The sequence below is a fragment of the Opisthocomus hoazin genome, chromosome 2, assembly GCF_030867145.1.
Source record: "Opisthocomus hoazin isolate bOpiHoa1 chromosome 2, bOpiHoa1.hap1, whole genome shotgun sequence".
Lineage (NCBI taxonomy): Eukaryota > Metazoa > Chordata > Aves > Opisthocomiformes > Opisthocomidae > Opisthocomus > Opisthocomus hoazin.
The window spans coordinates 124,399,013-124,417,093 of record NC_134415.1 but is presented as its reverse complement, the minus strand read 5'-3'; the positions used below and the strand labels follow the sequence as shown (position 1 = coordinate 124,417,093).

General features: G+C 39.4%; 1 protein-coding gene across 4 annotated transcripts in view; it reads left to right on the top strand.

Annotated features, from left to right (window-relative positions):
* The window catches only part of ITSN2 (intersectin 2), a 94,303-nt gene that overhangs the window by 54,926 nt on the left and 21,296 nt on the right, over positions 1-18,081 (top strand). For 3 of the 4 annotated variants that reach the window (XM_075414933.1, XM_075414931.1, XM_075414935.1), the window contains 12 exons: positions 2,626-2,762; positions 4,697-5,142; positions 6,272-6,393; positions 8,094-8,269; positions 8,558-8,702; positions 9,169-9,374; positions 10,526-10,590; positions 11,544-11,710; positions 12,021-12,066; positions 12,255-12,376; positions 14,012-14,108; positions 15,200-15,391. In XM_075414933.1, the coding sequence (XP_075271048.1) occupies positions 2,626-2,762; positions 4,697-5,142; positions 6,272-6,393; positions 8,094-8,269; positions 8,558-8,702; positions 9,169-9,374; positions 10,526-10,590; positions 11,544-11,710; positions 12,021-12,066; positions 12,255-12,376; positions 14,012-14,108; positions 15,200-15,391 (1,921 nt within the window). The remainder of the gene's footprint in view (positions 1-2,625; positions 2,763-4,696; positions 5,143-6,271; positions 6,394-8,093; positions 8,270-8,557; positions 8,703-9,168; positions 9,375-10,525; positions 10,591-11,543; positions 11,711-12,020; positions 12,067-12,254; positions 12,377-14,011; positions 14,109-15,199; positions 15,392-18,081) is intronic. The other variant, XM_075414932.1, reaches the window with a different exon arrangement.

Here is an 18,081-nt window from a genome sequence, read left to right as displayed (position 1 = left end):
GCTAGCTTTTACATCCTCTTAAAGACTTAAAATTTCCTTACCTGCTTAGAAAGCCAAACTGCAAAATACTGATAGCTATTTTATTTCTTAACAGACTCAGTTGTTTTACCCAGATATTATTATTTTTAGGTACAATAACATCAACCAAAAAAAACCCCTGTCCTAAATGGAAACAGTGTCTTCTCCCACCTTTCTCTCTGTTGCTCTCTACCTGTCTCTCTATGCCTCTGTGCATACATCTTCAGCTGTGAGTCAGGTTAATGAATTCTCGTTCAAGTTTGAGAGTCTAGAAATAGCATCGGGCCCAGAATATGACACAGGACACGGCAAACACAATGCTATCAAGCCTCCAGATTAACCCACTACTAAAACCTACTTGCTGATTTTCCTCAACACTGCTTTTGTCTGCTGGGGTCAAAAATCTGACTTTAGGGGGTTTTTCTCCTCATAAATTATTCTCAGAATTACTTAACTGACCTTTGCATTTTGCTTAAGGGTTATTCTGTCCTTAAATAAAAAATAGAAGAGTTTTTGTAATGCGTTTTTGTTTCCATAGTGATCCTCAATTTCTATGCAAAATGAGAAGAAAAATTATTCTCAGCTGAGTATGTTTGGGGAAAAATAGTAGTCAATTGTTTCGTTTAGGTTGTTGCTACAGAGACTTTCACTGACACAGAAATCTTCTTGCCCTTTGCAGATAAATTGCACGGTATCTCTTAGGCAACATGATTAATGGTAGAAGTGCATATTGTAGTGGAACTAGATCATTCTTAATTGCTTTATTTGCATTTATGAGATTAGGTATGAAAAGTCAGGGTTTTGCTGAAAAGTCAGCTGCATTGCTCAGTTTGTATCAATAGGATTCCTAAGAAAAAATAATGTAGCGTCTTACAGGTGTTTTGTAACATGGTGAAGTACGATCTAAAGTAATTCTATTGTTGATTTTTTTTTAATATTAATTATCCCAAAGATTCATGCTAATTTTCTGCTGTGAAAAAGTTTGTTATCAGAGGGAGATGGAATAGGAATTGAAAGATGTGTTCGAAAGAAAAAGTAAAATTGTGAAGTTTACAAATACAGGAAAACTCCAGTCTGAGTTAGCATCTTTAGGCTATGGCTTCCAGCAGTGGTAAGCTTGCTGGATATTTTTATAAAGTTTTTCTGATTTATATATGGGAACGATCATTTGGACAGCACCGCAAAGGCAAACACCCTAGTGAAGGTACGCGTTCTCAGGTTTATGGTATTGTGTTGGCAGTCACAAGTGGTGTTCCCCAGGGCTCAGCTTTGGGTCCGGTCTTGTTTAACATCTTTATCCGTGATCCGGATGAGGGGATTGAGTGCTCCCTCAGTAAGTTTGCAGGTGACACCAAGCTGGGAAGGAGTGTTGATCTGCTTGAGGGTAGGAATGCTCTACAGAGGGATCTGGACAGGCTGGATCAATGGGCCGAGGCCAACTGTATGAGATTCAACAAGGGCAAATGCCCAGTCCTGCACTTGGGTCACAACAACCCCATGCAACGCTACAGGCTTGGGGAGGAATGGCTGGAAAGCTGCCTAGTGGAAAAGGACCTGGGGGTGTTGGTCAGCTGAACATGAGCCAGCAGTGTGCTCAGGTGGCCAAGAAGGCCAACGGCATCCTGCCTTATATCAGGAATGGTGTGGCCAGCAGGAGGAAGGAGGCAATCGTGCCCCTTTACTCGGCACTGGTGAGGCTGCACCTCGAGTACTGTGTTCAGTTTCGGGCCCCTCACTACAAGAAGGACATTGAGGTGCTGGAGCATGTCCAGAGAAGGGCAGCAAGGCTGGTGAGGGGTCTGGAGAACAAGTCTTACAAGGTGCGGCTGTGGGAGCTGAGGCTGTTTAGTCAGGAGAAGAGGAGGCTGAGGGGGGACGTTACTGCTCTCTACAACTACCTGAATGGAGGTTGTAGTGAGGCAGGTGTTGGTCTCTTCTCCCAGGTAATTAGCGATGGGACAAGAGGCAGTGGCCTCAAGTTACATCAAGGGAGGTTTATATTGGATATTAGGAAAAATTTCTTTACTGAAAGAGTGGTCAGACATTGGAACAGGCTGCCCAGGGAGGTGGTTGAGTCACCATTCCTGGGGGTGTTCAAATAACAGGTAGATGTGGCACTTTGGGACATGGTTTAGCAGACATGGTGGTGTTGGGTTGACAGTTGCACTTGACGATCTTAGAAGTCTTTTCCAACCTTTGATTCTATGATTCTTGCTGCTGAAGTCTGCCTCTTCGGCAAATATTTCTTATAGTTATTGAAAATATGCTTCATTGCCTTCTGTGTCCTTAGACAACGTTGTGTTTGAACGCTCCGTTTTGTATCTTCCCTTCTCCTCTGTTGTGGTTGCCATTTCCAGCAGGTGTATGACTGGAAGGGCTCTTTGAAAGCCAAAGTTCTGTCAAGGGCTTTGCAAACCTGCCAGCTACCTTTATGCTTCTATTTATTTGACTTTCTTTACAGTGACCTCCAAGGACTATTAATAACTTACTATTACTTTGTCCATTTTGTATTAAAACTTGATTCACAAAGCATTAAAACGCCTGGATGCTTTTCTTGAAAGATTGGCTTTATTCCTTTTGATGTACTTTGTTGTGTTTCCTCCTTAGGACCTGAGAGAAAGTTACAGCACTCAGCAGTTAGCCTTGGAGCAGCTCCACAGGATCAAACAGGACAAAATAAGAGAGGTAGAAAAAAGAAGAGCTGAACTTGCACACAAAAAGCGACTGGAAGATGAGGCTGCAAGGTACCATGTCTGTATCAGCGTTGCAGTTTTTACAACAAAATAATGCTGTGGTGACTTTTAAGACTGATTGTATTAAACAGAAGGCCTAATCAGTAAAAACACATCCTATTCAGTTGCCTTAGAGAAAACAGTTTGTATGGAGTGCCACTGATACAAGAGGGTTTGATTTTCTTCTTTCCAATCTGCTTTTACCTGCTTTTTAAAAAAAAACCACTTATCATTCAGTTTCCATGGATATATAAACGAAGTATTCACCTTTGCTGTTAAGATTTTTAGCTCCTGTAATAGATAATACTCACACATTGAAAATTACTCATACATGCTGCCTTGTTCTGCTGGCCTTGAAACATCTGACCTATTATCTTAAGAGGAACTCTGTCTGAGTAGTGAGTGCTTTTTTGTCACGTATATCCAGAGAGGTGTGAGACTGAAACTTTAGACAACAGGAAGGGCATTGACTCCTTAATTCCTGTGTTAATCTTAAAAGCTGGATGGGTAAGCAAGCTTTGAGTTTTAAATTTAGTTCCTGTTTTTAGGAGGAAAATGGGAAAACTCAAATATATGTTTGAGAGAATCATGCCTTCGTATATGGTGCTGGTTTTGCTCAGCCCAGCCTTGTATCAAGCACTCAGACTCTGACTGTCCTCAGGTCTTGGATTCTCGTGGTCTTGTTCCCCACTAGTTTTGTTTTCTCTTTTCGCTGATTAAGAAATCGTAGTTTCTAGGGTTTGATTCTGACTGTCTTAAGATGCTGCTCTGTTTTACCTCTCTCCAGACCCGCTGCTATCAACTGCCTATTTAGCAGCCCTGGAGTGAAACAGTGCCAGAGAGGGGGTGGGTGCATGCTCCGGCTGGGGAGTCCCCAGCTCTGGAGTTGCTTTGATGTGTTAGTTTTGACAATTCAGAGAATTGCTGTTTTGTCTTTTTGAGAGAGATTTTCTTTTTCAGTGATTCATATTTGCTTTGACTGTTTTTACGAAAGCAGAACTAGTGACCTTGTAGTGTGTGTGCTTCATGGTCTTAACTCATGGCAATGTTCTTCTGCAAGTGTGGTAGGAATTTCATAATGTATGTGACAGTCCCTTTATGAGAACCGTATGCTGTATGTATAATGATCTCCTGTTAATTTTTCTGTTGAATGTAGCTATCTGATAGAGTAACAGTATTACTGCATAGCTCCTACTAGATCCTGTCATATGCTTTAAAACACAATAAAATGACCAGCAGATCAGTGGACCTCCCACAGTGATTTGATGAAGCAGTCTGCTCCAGGCTTGGTTGCTCCTCAGCAACCTCTTCAGCAAGTGACCCAAAGGGATAGGTCCGCTCTTTTCAGAAGAACAGTCTCAACAGTGAAAATACAATGATTTTTAAGGCTGTTGAATTGGATAATAATTTCTTTGGAGAGATGAGGCACAGGATAAAATCTCAATCACATCAGAGAATACAGAGAATTCTGTCTGCTGAAGAGTGTGGCAGTGGTCAGGATAAGCCTATTGAATAGATTACAGCTGCTGAAGGCAAAAAAATAAAGCAGCAAAGATCAGTAGGCAAAGTCTATTTTTATATATGTAACAGAATGATATTTTGTTATTAATCTATTTGGAAGTCTTAGTTTCCAGTCATGAGATTTGGATACTGCCTTGGTGGACCGCTTAAAACCACCTTTGTTCAATGAACAGTTCATTCTTGTTCGTCAGGCTGTAGGTGAGCAGAAGTGCTCATGGAGTTATTTGTTATTTATAAGTGAAATGTAGTGGCATTGATGTTAAGACAAAGCGTGGTCTCCTGGGGAAGTGCTTATCGCCCTGAGAGGAGAGTGATCCATGTCATAGGCTCAGTTTCACTGACAAGTGCAGTCAGTTACTCTGAACACAATCTCACTCATTTTTGTATCAATGTTCTCCTACCTACCTCTCATTTATTTCTTTCAGGAAAGCAAAATGGGAGAAGGAGAACCAATGGCAGGAAAATATCCGAAGGGAAGAGGAAGAGAAAAAGAAGCGACTTGAGGAAGAACGAATGCAGGGAAAAGTTCAAGAAAAGCTGAAAGCTGAGGAAGCAGCTGCTCTGATGAGAGAGAGGGAAAATAAACAACAACTTCATGCAGCGGAGGAGAAAAATAGACAAGCCACGATCTTGAGGGAGACAGAACAGCAAAGGCAGAGGCAACTGGAGGAAGATAAAAGAAAGCAAGAACAAATTGCAAAAGAAGCGGAGGAGAGGCGTAAGCGGAACGAAGAAATAAAGAAGACAAAAGAATTGACCAACTCTGAAGAGGTAGAAAAACGCGTTTCCAAATTAAACATAAATGAGAAGTTTGCAGATCTGTTGAAACCAACAGAGGGTAAAAGTCTTAAGCCACCCTGGAAAAATGAAGGTAATCTTAGTCTGTTATATTTTTGCTTTAATGTTTCTTATTTTCCTGAGTGTAATTTGTTCTTTAAATGTATTATTGTTAATGTGATGCTATAGCAGGCTTATTATCTAAAATATTATTTTTTTAAAAAAAGCAAAGTTTCGTCTCTTAAGTTACAAATCATCCTATTAGCTTAGGTTACTTGTATCAGTTTTCAGCACCTATGACTCTGATGACAAATCTTCTAGTGATCGTGGCCAGCAAATCACAGATGCTGGAAACAGTAATATTTTAGCTTTTTCCTAAGGCCTGCACTTCCCATCATTAAAGCAGAATGCTGATATGGAGAAGTTTTATTCAGTGATGAGTGGATGGGCAGATAACACTCAGAGAAGTGATTTATTAACATTGAAATCTAATTTACTTCTGCCTTACTCAGTGCCTCTTATTAAAAAACAAATAACTGAATGACTAGACCTAACTCTAGTTGTGGGACTTTGAAAAATACTGGTTTAACAATATTTTTGCTAAAGGCAGTTTTGATTAGTTCCGTCCTTTATTAGTTCTTGTCAGTTTTTATTAGCCACTTCATCACTGCATTCAGCAAGAACCAAATTAGAACGGTGCTGAAAGGTATTTGCACACCTCGGCTCTACCTTGTAAAACATTCACTGTTAGCAACGTTAGTCACAGACTTGGAGAATGGAGATGCAAAGAAAATAGAAATCACGATATTTTGCTATTTTGTGTTGCTAAGTAAAATCTTCACATATTAACACAATTACAATTTTCCAAGCTGAAAAATACCACTGTTGTAACAATTAGTGTTCAGCAAGCCTGTATTAAAGCACTGGCTTAGCCAGAGCAATTTGACAAGGAAGGATGAGAAGATAAAAGTGTCATTTTTTCGCTTCAGAAAACAATGCACTTTATCGCCTGTGTTACATTTACAGTGGTTAGCATGTTCAACTCTTGCATTGTACGCATCCCATTGGCCTGCTGCAGCTGGAGATCTCCTTCAGTGCTTGTGTAGTGTCTGGGGCGAGAACTGTTCTTATGTTTGTACCTGTTGCTTAGAATGATGGGGCTCCAACTAGGTTCATGTCTTTCAGCTGTATCCAAATGGCAACCAGTTTTCTTATCCTTTCAGGCAATGCAGTTAGTGTCTCAGAGTCTAGGAATTCAGTTGCCTTGGTGAATTACAGAGCTTTATATCCATTTGAAGCAAGGAATCACGATGAGATGAGCTTTAATACCGGCGATATAATTCAGGTAAGATTTGCCATTCACTTAACTTGCAAAAATCAAACCCCTTCCCTGGCCTTGACATACACAAGGTCTTAAGCGTCAAAAGCATTATGTTGGTATATTTTAAGTCTTACTCAAAATTTAAATTGGACTGTTTTGGTTGTTTTTTTTTTTTTAAAGCGGTAAGATTAGGATTAGTTCAGCTAAAATCTTTCTTTGGATCTTACACATCCTAGATGTGTTGAGAATCTGTTTAAAATAACAACAGTGAATGCTAAGCATAAACTTTCTAAAATTAGTAGATCAGGAATGATACAGTTGTTGCAGTGCATTGTACATGTACAAGCTAGCCTCTAAGTGTCTGCCTGCAGTATGAGCTTAGTAAATAGAAGCATGAATTATTGATTGATGACATTTGAGTTAAAATAAAACTAGTTATTTAACAAGTAGATGTGAAAGGCTCTTATGAATTTTATTACAGTTTTCTAATGTACTGTTAACGTAGACTTTTGCCTCTTGTTGGCTGGTCCTTTATAAGTGCTCCCTCAGGCAGATAGCTGTAGTAGTTTATTTGGTGTTCATTCTTTGTAGCGCTTTTCTGGATTCAGCTGAATATGCTATCTATAATATTACAGCAGGACCATAAGATTGGAAATGTCTTCTGGTGTCTCAGTTGAAATCTGTGTTATTTCGTATAATTACATAACTTGTCAGCGTATATGTTTTTGAAAGCATGTGCGTTCAGGTGGACTTGTGAAAACAGATTTACAACTGTGGTAATACAATTAATATATATGTATCTAATAATATAAGTACGTATGGTTCCTCCTCATTCAGACTATAAGCGATATAAGTAGGTGATAAGGGAGAATTTACAAAGCCATGTGGTACAAAATATTAAAACACTAAAGTATTAGCCTTCAGTTTGACAGTGTTACATCATTTATTTGCATTTTCATACCAACAAAGCATGGAAGAGGGAACAAGAGAAGTAGGTTTTGTTTTGGCTTCCTTCTCAGATATAATTAACTGTGTCACTTAACTACTGATAACTTATTTTAGATATAGGCTAACAGCTGCCGCCTCCTTCTCCTCCTTTTGTACCCCAAACCTCAACTAAGCTAACTAGCTGATAGTATTTAGTGAGCTGCTAATTTTTAGCTAATTTTGACTAATTTGCAAATTTGTAGCATAATGGAGGCTTCAGTTTTGCTATGAATGATTAAGGATGCTCTATACTGAATCATATAGTAAATAACAGAATTTTTGGCCATGTTTTAGATGCAGTCAAATGACACAGTTAATTGTATCCGTAAGCAGAACTGCAGCAGTTAGTTTTTGTGCGCTGCTGAGCTCACCAGCTGCTACCTCTTGGCTGTGCGTTCAGCAACACACAACACAGTGCTCCGTAATTTTTGGGAAGCCAGAGTGGCTGCAGGTACAGTATGTGGTCCCCAGTGTGCAAGGTTGGGGCCCATTTAAAGGAGTAGTAATGTCTCTGAGGCCTGTCTCTACCTGTTTTTAAAACCAGTGCAATTGCATCATCACCCTGTTTCCTGAACAGGGCAAAATCAGCTCGGTTCTGAAAGGGAAGAGAATGAAAATGCTGGTCCTGGTGTGAGTGCTGCTCTCGCTGTTCAGTGCAGAGTGCTGGCAGGTGCCGACGCGCTGTTTGTTTCATGCTGCTAATTGTGTTGTCTTTGTATTTATCCTCCTGTCCATAGGTTGATGAAAAAACTGTGGGAGAGCCTGGTTGGCTTTATGGGAGTTTTCAAGGATATTTTGGTTGGTTTCCATGCAATTATGTAGAAAAAATACCAGAAGGAGAAAAATCTTTATCTCCGAAGAAGGCCTTACTTCCTCCTACAGTATCTTTATCAACTACCTCAGCTGCTTCAGAGTGAGTTTTTAGTTATGTTTGTGTTAAAATTGCTTTTTCTAAATTTAGGTAACACGCAGTTTGCTGTGTGGTTTCATTTGGTATTTCTTTTTTAAAATCTAAATGCAGAAAACTTATTGAAGAACCTATCTGAAAGTCTTAGGTTGGAAATTTTAAGTGCTTCATAGTCTGCTTCGCATTGTATAGAATATCTGTTTTATACGAGTTAAAAAAAAAAAGTTATTCTGCTTGAGGTACTTTTTAAATCAAAACTGTAATGTGTTAAATATGCTTGTGTTCAATTTGCAGACCACTTTCACCAAGTAAGTCTGCAGAAGAATCTGATTACCAAAACATACCTTTTTCTAGCCTGAATGTTAATACAGCGTGGCAACAGAAATCAGCTTTTACTCGCACTGTGTCCCCTGGATCTGTTTCACCCATTCATGGACAGGTATGTTGTGTGAGAGTGGAGAACTTGCTGTATTTTAGATTCATGTTAATGAAACTGATTTAAAGAAAAATCAAATCACAACGCGTCTTAACACTGGGTGGAGGATAAAGAAGCTAGTCTGAATGCTCCACTAGTGTGCACTGACATAATTCCATATGGTTTCAGGGACCAGTGAGCAAGAAGACTCATGCAGTATGTTCCATAATTCTAAAAACACTTTCACCTGTAACCAGACACACAAAATATTTCTAACAAATAAGAAACAGACTTGACAGATTGTTCCTCAGTCAACAGCTTGTATACATCAATGTAAAAAATATATATATATATTCAGCCATCACTTAGGAATGAAGTTGCTTAAACTTCACGAAAAGCTACATCAATGTTTGTTTGTTTGTTTGTTTTTAACGCTTGCACCAGTTTGGGGTAGTGTGGTCAATCAGCATCTCTACTTCTGTCTTAACAGGGGCAGCCTGTCGAGAACTTAAAAGCACAAGCACTTTGCTCTTGGACTGCAAAAAAAGATAACCACTTGAATTTTTCCAAAAATGATATCATTACTGTCCTGGAGCAGCAGGAAAACTGGTGGTTTGGGGAGGTACACGGAGGAAGGGGTTGGTTTCCAAAATCTTATGTCAAGCTCTTACCTGGGAGTGAAATCAAGAAAGAGGAGTAAGTGCAACTTTTATTTTTGTTTTACTCAACAGTTTACGAGAAGAGGTGGTTTAGAGTGCAAAATTCTTGCAGTGATTTAAAGTGTAGAATATAAATACCATTTACAATTTACACCATGCCATTTTAGGCTTTTATTATTTCATTCTGGCAAGGCAAGTAATCTTGGGCTCACTGCTGTGTAAATAGACAGTCTTCCGAGGCTCAGTGCTGCGAAAAATCAGTGTGTGATTATTCATTAGGTGCCAGGCGTTGTTTTGGTTCATTACGGAGTCAGCTCTCTTGCAGTGTAGTTGTGTTCTGCCTCTGAAGGTGCCAGTTTCTAAGTGACCTACAAAGAATTGTAAAGGTCGTAAGGCACATCTTGCATAAATCGTGCATTTTTCTTAATTTGAAAAGATCATAATGTCTGTTGTAATGCTGCAAGGTAACTGGTCAGGTAATAATTCAAAGTCTGATTACTGTTGGGGTGGCTGCACCATTGTCTGTGAATTGTTCTTTTCATGCATTATGATAAAAGTTCTTAGAAATTCTCTAGAATGAGAGAATTTAGACAAAATTTTTAATTTGTACTTCTTTTGGATAGCATAATTTGCAAATATATCATAGAATCTCAGAAGGGTTTGAGTTGGAAGGCAACTTTCAAAGATCATCTCATTCCAAGCCCCCTGCCATGAGCACGGACACCTTCCACCATTCCACCAGACCAGGTTGCTCGGAGCTCCATCCAGCCCGGCCTTGAACACTGCCAGGGAGGGGGCAGCCACAGCTTCTCTGGGCAACCTGGGCCAGGGCCTCACCACGCTCACAGTACAGAATTTCTTTCTTACATCTAATCTAAATCTGCCCTCTTTCAGTTTACAGCCATTACCCCTTGTCCTATCCCTGCATGCCCTTGTAAAAAGTCCCTCTCCAGTCTCTTCTCGTCTTTCATCACGTTACTTTTTTTTTTTCAGTGGTGTGCTCTTGGATGCCATTCATATCTTAAATTTCAGTCATACCTGTCACTATTTGACAGTCAGGGAAGGCTTTGCAATTAATTCAGAGGCTATACCAACTTTGAGATAACCAAAGTGAGCTTGGTCTCATCCAAATAGATTGTCCTTGATCAGCCTTTTTAGTTACCCAAGCTTTTTTTTTTCTTTCTGCAGACAGGAAGCTATTTATGCAGCTATAAACAAGAAGCCTAATACACAGTCTTACGCAGCAGGAGAGGGTAAGACAGCGAGAAACGTGCTACTTAGTGATACAGTCTGTTTCTGCTTAATGGCACATGAATGAACTTAAACATGTGAAGAGTTCAAACATGTGAAGCCTTTTAGTGCTTGCCCAAAAGATATAGTGCAGATGTTGAGTACTTTTATGAGAATTCCAAAACAAGAACTTAATGTAGAGTTTGCAACTAGTACAGGCTGAGCATAGTCCTGGGATTTGGGTGGGGGTGGTTTAAGATTTTTTCTTGAGCATGAATTTGTTTCTGAAAACATAAATATGTCTCATACCCATAAGCTGAGATATCTTCCTGCTGTTGTCTACTGTATTATGCTACACTGTAGGCATGAGAAGGGATTTTTGGTCTCCTGAGTGTGGATCATTCTCTTTTAGTCAGTAGGGAGTCGAGAAAACAAATATTACTGGAGAAAAATTTGTGGGAAGCACTTTCTAAGCCTTTTAATCTAGTGTATCTCCATGCTTCCCCAATTATATTTTAATTCCACTTGTATTTTTAATTTTTGCTGTGTTAGTCATATAAGAGTAGTTTTAATCGGGGTTAGGTGTGGAGCATCCACGCTCGCTGTGAAACAGAGACAGGGTGGAATACTTAATACAAGAGAGGAGTTTTCAAGCTGTGGTCTACAGGGCTCTGCTGATCTGCAGGATGATCATAGTTGGTTCTGACTCCTACTGTGCCAAATTCAGCTGTTTGTACACAGTGGTGTACTTGTAATTCAGAGTTGGAAGCTCATGCTGTGTGTGGTTACAATCAAGCCAGATGTGATTACGATCAAGCAAGTGGGTAGGTTGGTTCGCAAACTTGTGAAGACGTGACCCATGTTATGATCACACTGATGAGCGCTGATACCAAAGATACCTTTACTTGCATCTGACATGCTTTAATCCTCCTGTCTGAAACTATTGTCTCCTTCTTTGTATGTGCTGTTTGCACAGAGTATGTTGCGCTCTATTCGTATTCAAGCTCTGAGCCTGGTGACTTGACTTTCACGGAAGGTGAGGAGATCCTGGTGACCCAGAAGGAAGGGGAATGGTGGACCGGGAGCATTGATGGCAGAACTGGAATCTTCCCCTCCAATTATGTCAGACCAAAGGATCAAGAAGTGAGTTCTTATTCTGAGAATTAACGCATGATGCTTTCTCTCAATTTTATTGTGTTGCTGGTATTGATACCTAGCTCTTAGGTAGTGATTTTAAGCTGAGGTTAATGTGCTTGACAGAAAAGAAAAGCCTAGGTAGCTTCAGTCCTAAATCAGTGCTCTAGCCACGGTGTCACACCGTCTCTCTCCGTACAGGATGGTATTGTTAAATACAGGCTCAAAATTAACGTGCTTTCCTGTCCGCGTGCTTAAAGTTGATGTAAACTCTGCTGGTTTTGTTGCACATTGAGAGATGATTGTTCTGTCTTTGTAGGCTTCTAGTAATGCTGGCAAAACTGGAACAATAAATAAGAAACCTGGTAAGTGTGCGATAACTTTTTAACTTTTGGGACTGTTTCTTAAGTGACTATGAGCATTTAGGTTCATAGCAGTGTTTCCATGGTGGCTCATGTGCTTAGCTGCAAGATGTGTACTGGGATATTTCTGTGGGTCTACCTCTTACCATAATGAAAAAATAACAATTGCAATCAATATGCTCTCTTTTCAGAAATTGCTCAGGTTACTACTGCGTATGCTGCATCAGGAACCGAACAGCTTAGTCTTGCTCCAGGACAGCTAATACTTATTCTGAAGAAAAATGCTAGTGGATGGTGGCAAGGAGAGTTGCAGGTAATTAATTGAAGGAAAAATAATTGTGACCTTATGAACAGCAATGAGGTGATCTTTGGTTTGATTTGAAAAAACAGCTAAGTATAGTGTTCTGAAAGCTGGGTAGAAAGTTATTTTCGTCTTGTATAAACCATATTTGAGGGGAGGGAAATTAATACTTGGGTTGCTTTATTTCTGGGATTTTTGGGGTTTTTGTCACTGAAAAAAATTTAAAACTCTCAGTGAACATTTGTGTGGGAGGAGGAAGAGGGATGCTGATAGTTAATAAATTGGTTAGGATTTAATTGGTAAAACATAAACTGTAAAATTATTCTAATGAAAGAACAGAATTCTTGGAATTGGAAGCTAGTTTATTGTGAAGGTTGCTGTTCCCACTTTTCTCCTTTCCCCACCTAGTGATGAATTTCCAGTCCCAAGGTTTGAGGGTACTGTTACATTATGTTCTTCTGAAATCATAGTTGATTTTTTGACTTTAGGAGCCCCATGGACCTTGTCCATAATAGCCTCCATCTTTGCAACCAATGCAAAATGTTAAATCATTGATCTTATAATGTCTCTTTGTTGCCCTTTTTTATAGCTGAATTTTAGCTGAATCTGCAGCACTAGCCTGAATTTAAACATGTTACTTCCAATACTGAATGCTATTTCCAATATTGGGAGTGAACAGCACAGTAGACTCTTAATATGACTTAACTGGCCTTTCCTGAGGTATTCACTTTGGAGTGAATGCCCTTGTTAACACCCGCCTTCCTTCTGCAACAGAAGAACCTGGCTGATGCAAGAGAGGAGATCACAGTGAGCACGTTGAGAAATCGCTACACTGAGCTTCCGTGAATTAACAGCAATTCATAGTGTGTGCAAGAGAATAAATAAATACAGAAAGCAATGAATAGCTTGGAAGAAAAGTAGGCCCGGTGCTGGTTCAGGAAGAAGCTTCAAAGAATTAAAAAAAAAAAAAAAACGTGTAGGAAGGGAAACTAAGATACGTAATCATCGGTTCTGGCTAGTTTGAATTTCTTTTTTTGTTGTAATAGAGCTCGCTCTGCAGTTGCTGCTTTCAGGAATCTATGCTCACTTTTACATCATGACTTTTTTGTGCACTCTGAAGTATATTTGTTTCTTCAGTGTGTGCGCAGAGATAGTCTTTACCTGTGGGACTGAAAAAACAAAGACTAAGAAGTGAGGAAATTCGTTTCAAACTCTCACACGCTGTACTAGGTAGGAAGTGATACCAAATACTTAGGTCAGGATTTTCAAAAGCAGCTTATGGTAATTGGTACCTCTGTTCTGGGTATGTCATGAGAGACTCTTTCTAGGATGCGTAAGTGGAATGTTTGTAGAGCAAATTTTCATCCCTGCAATTAAATTGTGCACTGAAGTAATTAGCTGCACTTGAAAATTTTGGGTTAACACATTTGCCAGAACATATTAGGGTGCAGCTTTATATGAACTGGGTTGTTTTATCCTATAGCCAGATTTTTTCCTCTTGAGACCTGTTTAGTATTTAGTTGGTGTTTGGAAGCCTGACTGTTTGTCTTTCATAAGCAAAACTGTGTAATGTATTTGTTGCATGTTCTCCAGTCTATAGACTATTTAGTTCTTTAATTGTGTAATAACCATTTTAAACATTTACAGGCAAGAGGGAAAAAGAGACAGAAAGGATGGTTCCCTGCCAGCCATGTGAAATTACTGGGTCCGAGCAGTGAAAGAACCACATCTGCTGCTCCCTCAGGTGAAAAAAAATGGCTTTATATGTCATTTAGAGTGTTTTATGTAACCGTTTCAATTGTTCAGACACTACTCTGAGTTACATCACTAGCGTAATATTACGTTTAATGGCGTATCTGATTGTGGTGTCACTGTGGCAGGTAAAGTCCTAGTCAGAATCTGCGTCTTGTGACAGACTTGCCACTCAGCTCTTATCTCTGTCCAAGAAAGGTCAAATCGCACTTCTTCATATAGACGGTTCTTTGTAGGGTCCCTCCCTAGCATATACCATGCTCTACGTACCTGATGACAGAAAGTCTCAGTCATACAAAGACATTTATATTCGTAAATCTGTGAGGATCAGCAGTCCATCTTCTACGGCAAGAGCTTTTTAATTTTGCTGAATGCACTGAAGAGCCACACTCTTCTCATTTGGAAACTCCAAATGCTAGCAAAAATAGTACAGAAAACTGCCTATCATTGACAAACACCTTGGAATTACTTGCATTGCTCCTTGTAAGGAGGGGGACAGCAGTGAATTTCCACTAGGTTTTTCCGTTTGAGTGGCCAGGTACAAATGAGATTACTGCATAGAAAAGGAGCTTTTTTCGTTCTGCGTGCTTAAATTGTGCTGTTCTCCACAACTATGATTTGCCTATAGAACAGCTTCCTGGGTATTACTGGACAGAACTTCCCTTTGATGAAACTAGCTGCTCACAGTTAGCTAATGCACGTTTCGTCTGCCTTTGCCATGTTTTTCTCACAAGTATCAGCTATTAGAGAATCAAACTCACTCTCTTTCCCGAGCCAGTAAGAGAGAGAAGCATACTTGAATATCTTTTGAAATGTTTAGAAGGTCAATAGAGGCTATACTAACTTAATCAATTCACTATAGAAGTGCATAGATAAATCATGTGGAAATAAAGATTACTGCCTGGCCCAATTAAAAACAAAAGTAAAAGAGAAGTTCAACACCCAGGTAAGATCATGTAGCATTTTTCTTATGTGACAGTGTATGTGAAATTCTCGTGTCTTTCCTGTGGTTATGTAAAACATTCAAAAACAACTTTAATAGTTGTGTAACGGTGTTCTGCTACACTTGTTTTTTCTTCATAGTGTGTCAAGTGATAGCCATGTATGATTACATGGCAAACAATGAGGATGAGCTCAGTTTCTCCAAAGGGCAGCTGATTAACGTACTGAGCAAAGATGACGCTGACTGGTGGCAAGGAGAAATCAGTGGTGTGACAGGTCTCTTCCCCTCAAACTATGTGAAGATGACCACGGATTCTGATCCAAGTCAGCAGTGTAAGCAACTTTTTGTTTTTTTAATAATTTTGTTCCTTTATTTCGAAGGTGCATTGCTATTCTTCTGCTTTATGTTCAGAATTAGGAGTTCCAGGCATCAGTTGTATCTATTGGTACTTTAAATACCTTTCTTTAAATACTTTATAGTGCTAAGTACTTTAAATACTTTTCTATTTAACCTACAAACAACCAGCACATTACCAACCAGCCAGTGTGTAATAGTAAGAGTGCTAGGGTGAGCTACAAGGCTAGATTTGGTCAGTGTTCCCTTTCCACTGAAGGTGCTGATGTTTGATAACTGCCACTGGCTGAGGGTCAGTGCAGGCGTGGTCCGCTCCATTGGAGAACTTGCTCGAGTTCTATAAAATATGAAAAAATGTCTGCTGTAGTCACCTTTGACTTACATTTAAACTATTTGTTAGTTAAGTAAAAATAACTGTGGAGAGTGTAGGGGAAAGATTCTAACATTAGCAAGTGATCTGTCCTACAGTAAAGACACATGTCCTGGCTCCCAGCGATCCAGCTTGCTCTCATCCAATTCTGAGGAACAGAATCTGTATCAAAACACCCGTTAAGGTGAAAATTATCAGCAGCAGACTGAGAACTGAATGCTAGAATATACACCAATCTGACAATGAACATTTTCTCTGTCTTTTTTTGCACGTAAACACAGTAAAGGTTTCTAGTGTCTCCCCCCACAAGCACACCCTGTTTTTTTGGTACCACTCTCCAGAGAAAATTACCACCATTTGTACTTCCTCAGCTTTTCATCCTGGGGCACTGTGATTAAACCAACTTTTGTATCAACCCATGACATCGGTGGGCTTGGGAACATGTCTGAATGTAAAAGTTGCTCCTTCGACATAACAAGCCTTGTCCCTTCACTTACTGTTTTTTCCCTAGGCGTCATTTGTAGTTTTCTCAGGATAAAAAACATGCATCCAAGAGTCCAGCTGAGGTAGCCTATAGCTAGTGTGGAGGACCAGTTTGCACTTAAGATTTGATTAGCATAGTTGTGTTCTTACAGAAGATTTCACAAACTCCCTCTGACTGTTGTGGCTGTGATGTCAAAAACTTCTGCAACTTCCCATTCTTTGGATTAGGCATCTCTAAATTATTAAAATGATCCTTTGAAAGATTTTTTGTTGTTTAGAGACAAAAATCTCCATTTTGAACAAGTAGCATAGACTATATCCAGATGGGCTATAAAATTAAGATTCTGGCTGGATATTAAAACTTCCAGAATTTTCAAAAATGATAGCAGTATTAGTTTATCACACCAGGTGTGTTTCCGTTTGATGTTACATCGCTGAGTGTGGTAAGTGCAAGATGTTTACATACAGCACTAATTTTCAACAAAAGCAGTGCTAAGACTAGTTGTAATTGGAAGCATTTGATGTGATGTTTAAGTTTTTTACTTTGCTTGCTGATATGTCATTAGGCTGTCTTTTTCTCAGATTTTAATGTTGTGGAGTAAAAATATTTCCATTCACATCAAACTGTGGCTGTGTGAACAGGGTTTTCCTTTGAAAGTACATTGACAAAGGTCAGTCAGTGGCAGTCAGCAAAGAGCAGATGTGCACCAAGTCGTCTGTACTTAGTTGTTAAGATTTTCTCTAAGAAGTAGTCTGTTGTCTGTAAAGCAGATCTACTAGTGCTTAATTAAGAAAATCTGCCTGTTGATGAAATACACTGAATTTTTCTTTTTTTTTTTTTAATTATTTGAGTATTTCAAATAAGGTAGCTTGTACCTCAGTTTTGTGCTGGGATTTGCCAGTCTTTTGTGATATTAAAACATACGCATTTGGAAACTTCAGGAAAAATCCTGCTTAAAGTCCAGAGCCTGCTCAAAACCAGCATGGCTTGTTAGCTCAAGCACAGCATCGTGCAAATACCGTTACACAGATTTCAGCTGGGCTGCTTTCATACAGTGTGAAGTCTGAGCTAGCAGTAAGCTAGTGCTGTACCATTCTTCAGTAACCAGAGAAGTATTTAAATATGTACTGATGGAACTTTCAAACTTGTTTACATTTCCTTAAAATATTTTTTGCTCTTACCTCAATATAGTGCGGAAACTATCACTAGTACTGGTGAGAAATCACTAAGGGATTGTCCCACAGAAATGTTGATGTGGCCCTCTAGGAGCCAGCTTGGAGATATGACAGAATATAATTTTAAAAAATACATTGTATTTTAAAGAATTGTAAATCTGAGTATTGTAATGTTTCTGTTGAAGAATAGCAATTTCTCCAACTGTGTTTTCTAGATGGTCAAATGCAATGGTATTTGAAAGGGAGCAGGCAGATATGGTTTACTCAAATAAGTTTGCGACTTAAGAAAATTCTAGTTTTCCCTCAGATGTAAACGCTGTTATATGGACCACCTTTGTACCCAGAGTCTTTCCTGGGACTAACTGGTTACAGCTGTAATGGCAAACTTCCCTAGCAAAGAATGAACTTAGGTCAGCGAGTTGTTTCTTCTTGTAGGCTGCTGACGTCGCGCTCTGAACAGAGTAGGCTGTGTCGGCAAGATCGCTTTTCCTGTTGGTGCAGCTGCACGTCGTGGCACAGGGTCTCTGCAAGGAAAAAAAACAGTGAAGGGTGTCATAGGTCTGTCAACAGTCTCATAAATACAACTGAGTCCAGGTGATTGCAGAACACAAAATACTTGGGAGTCATGCTCTCAATGAC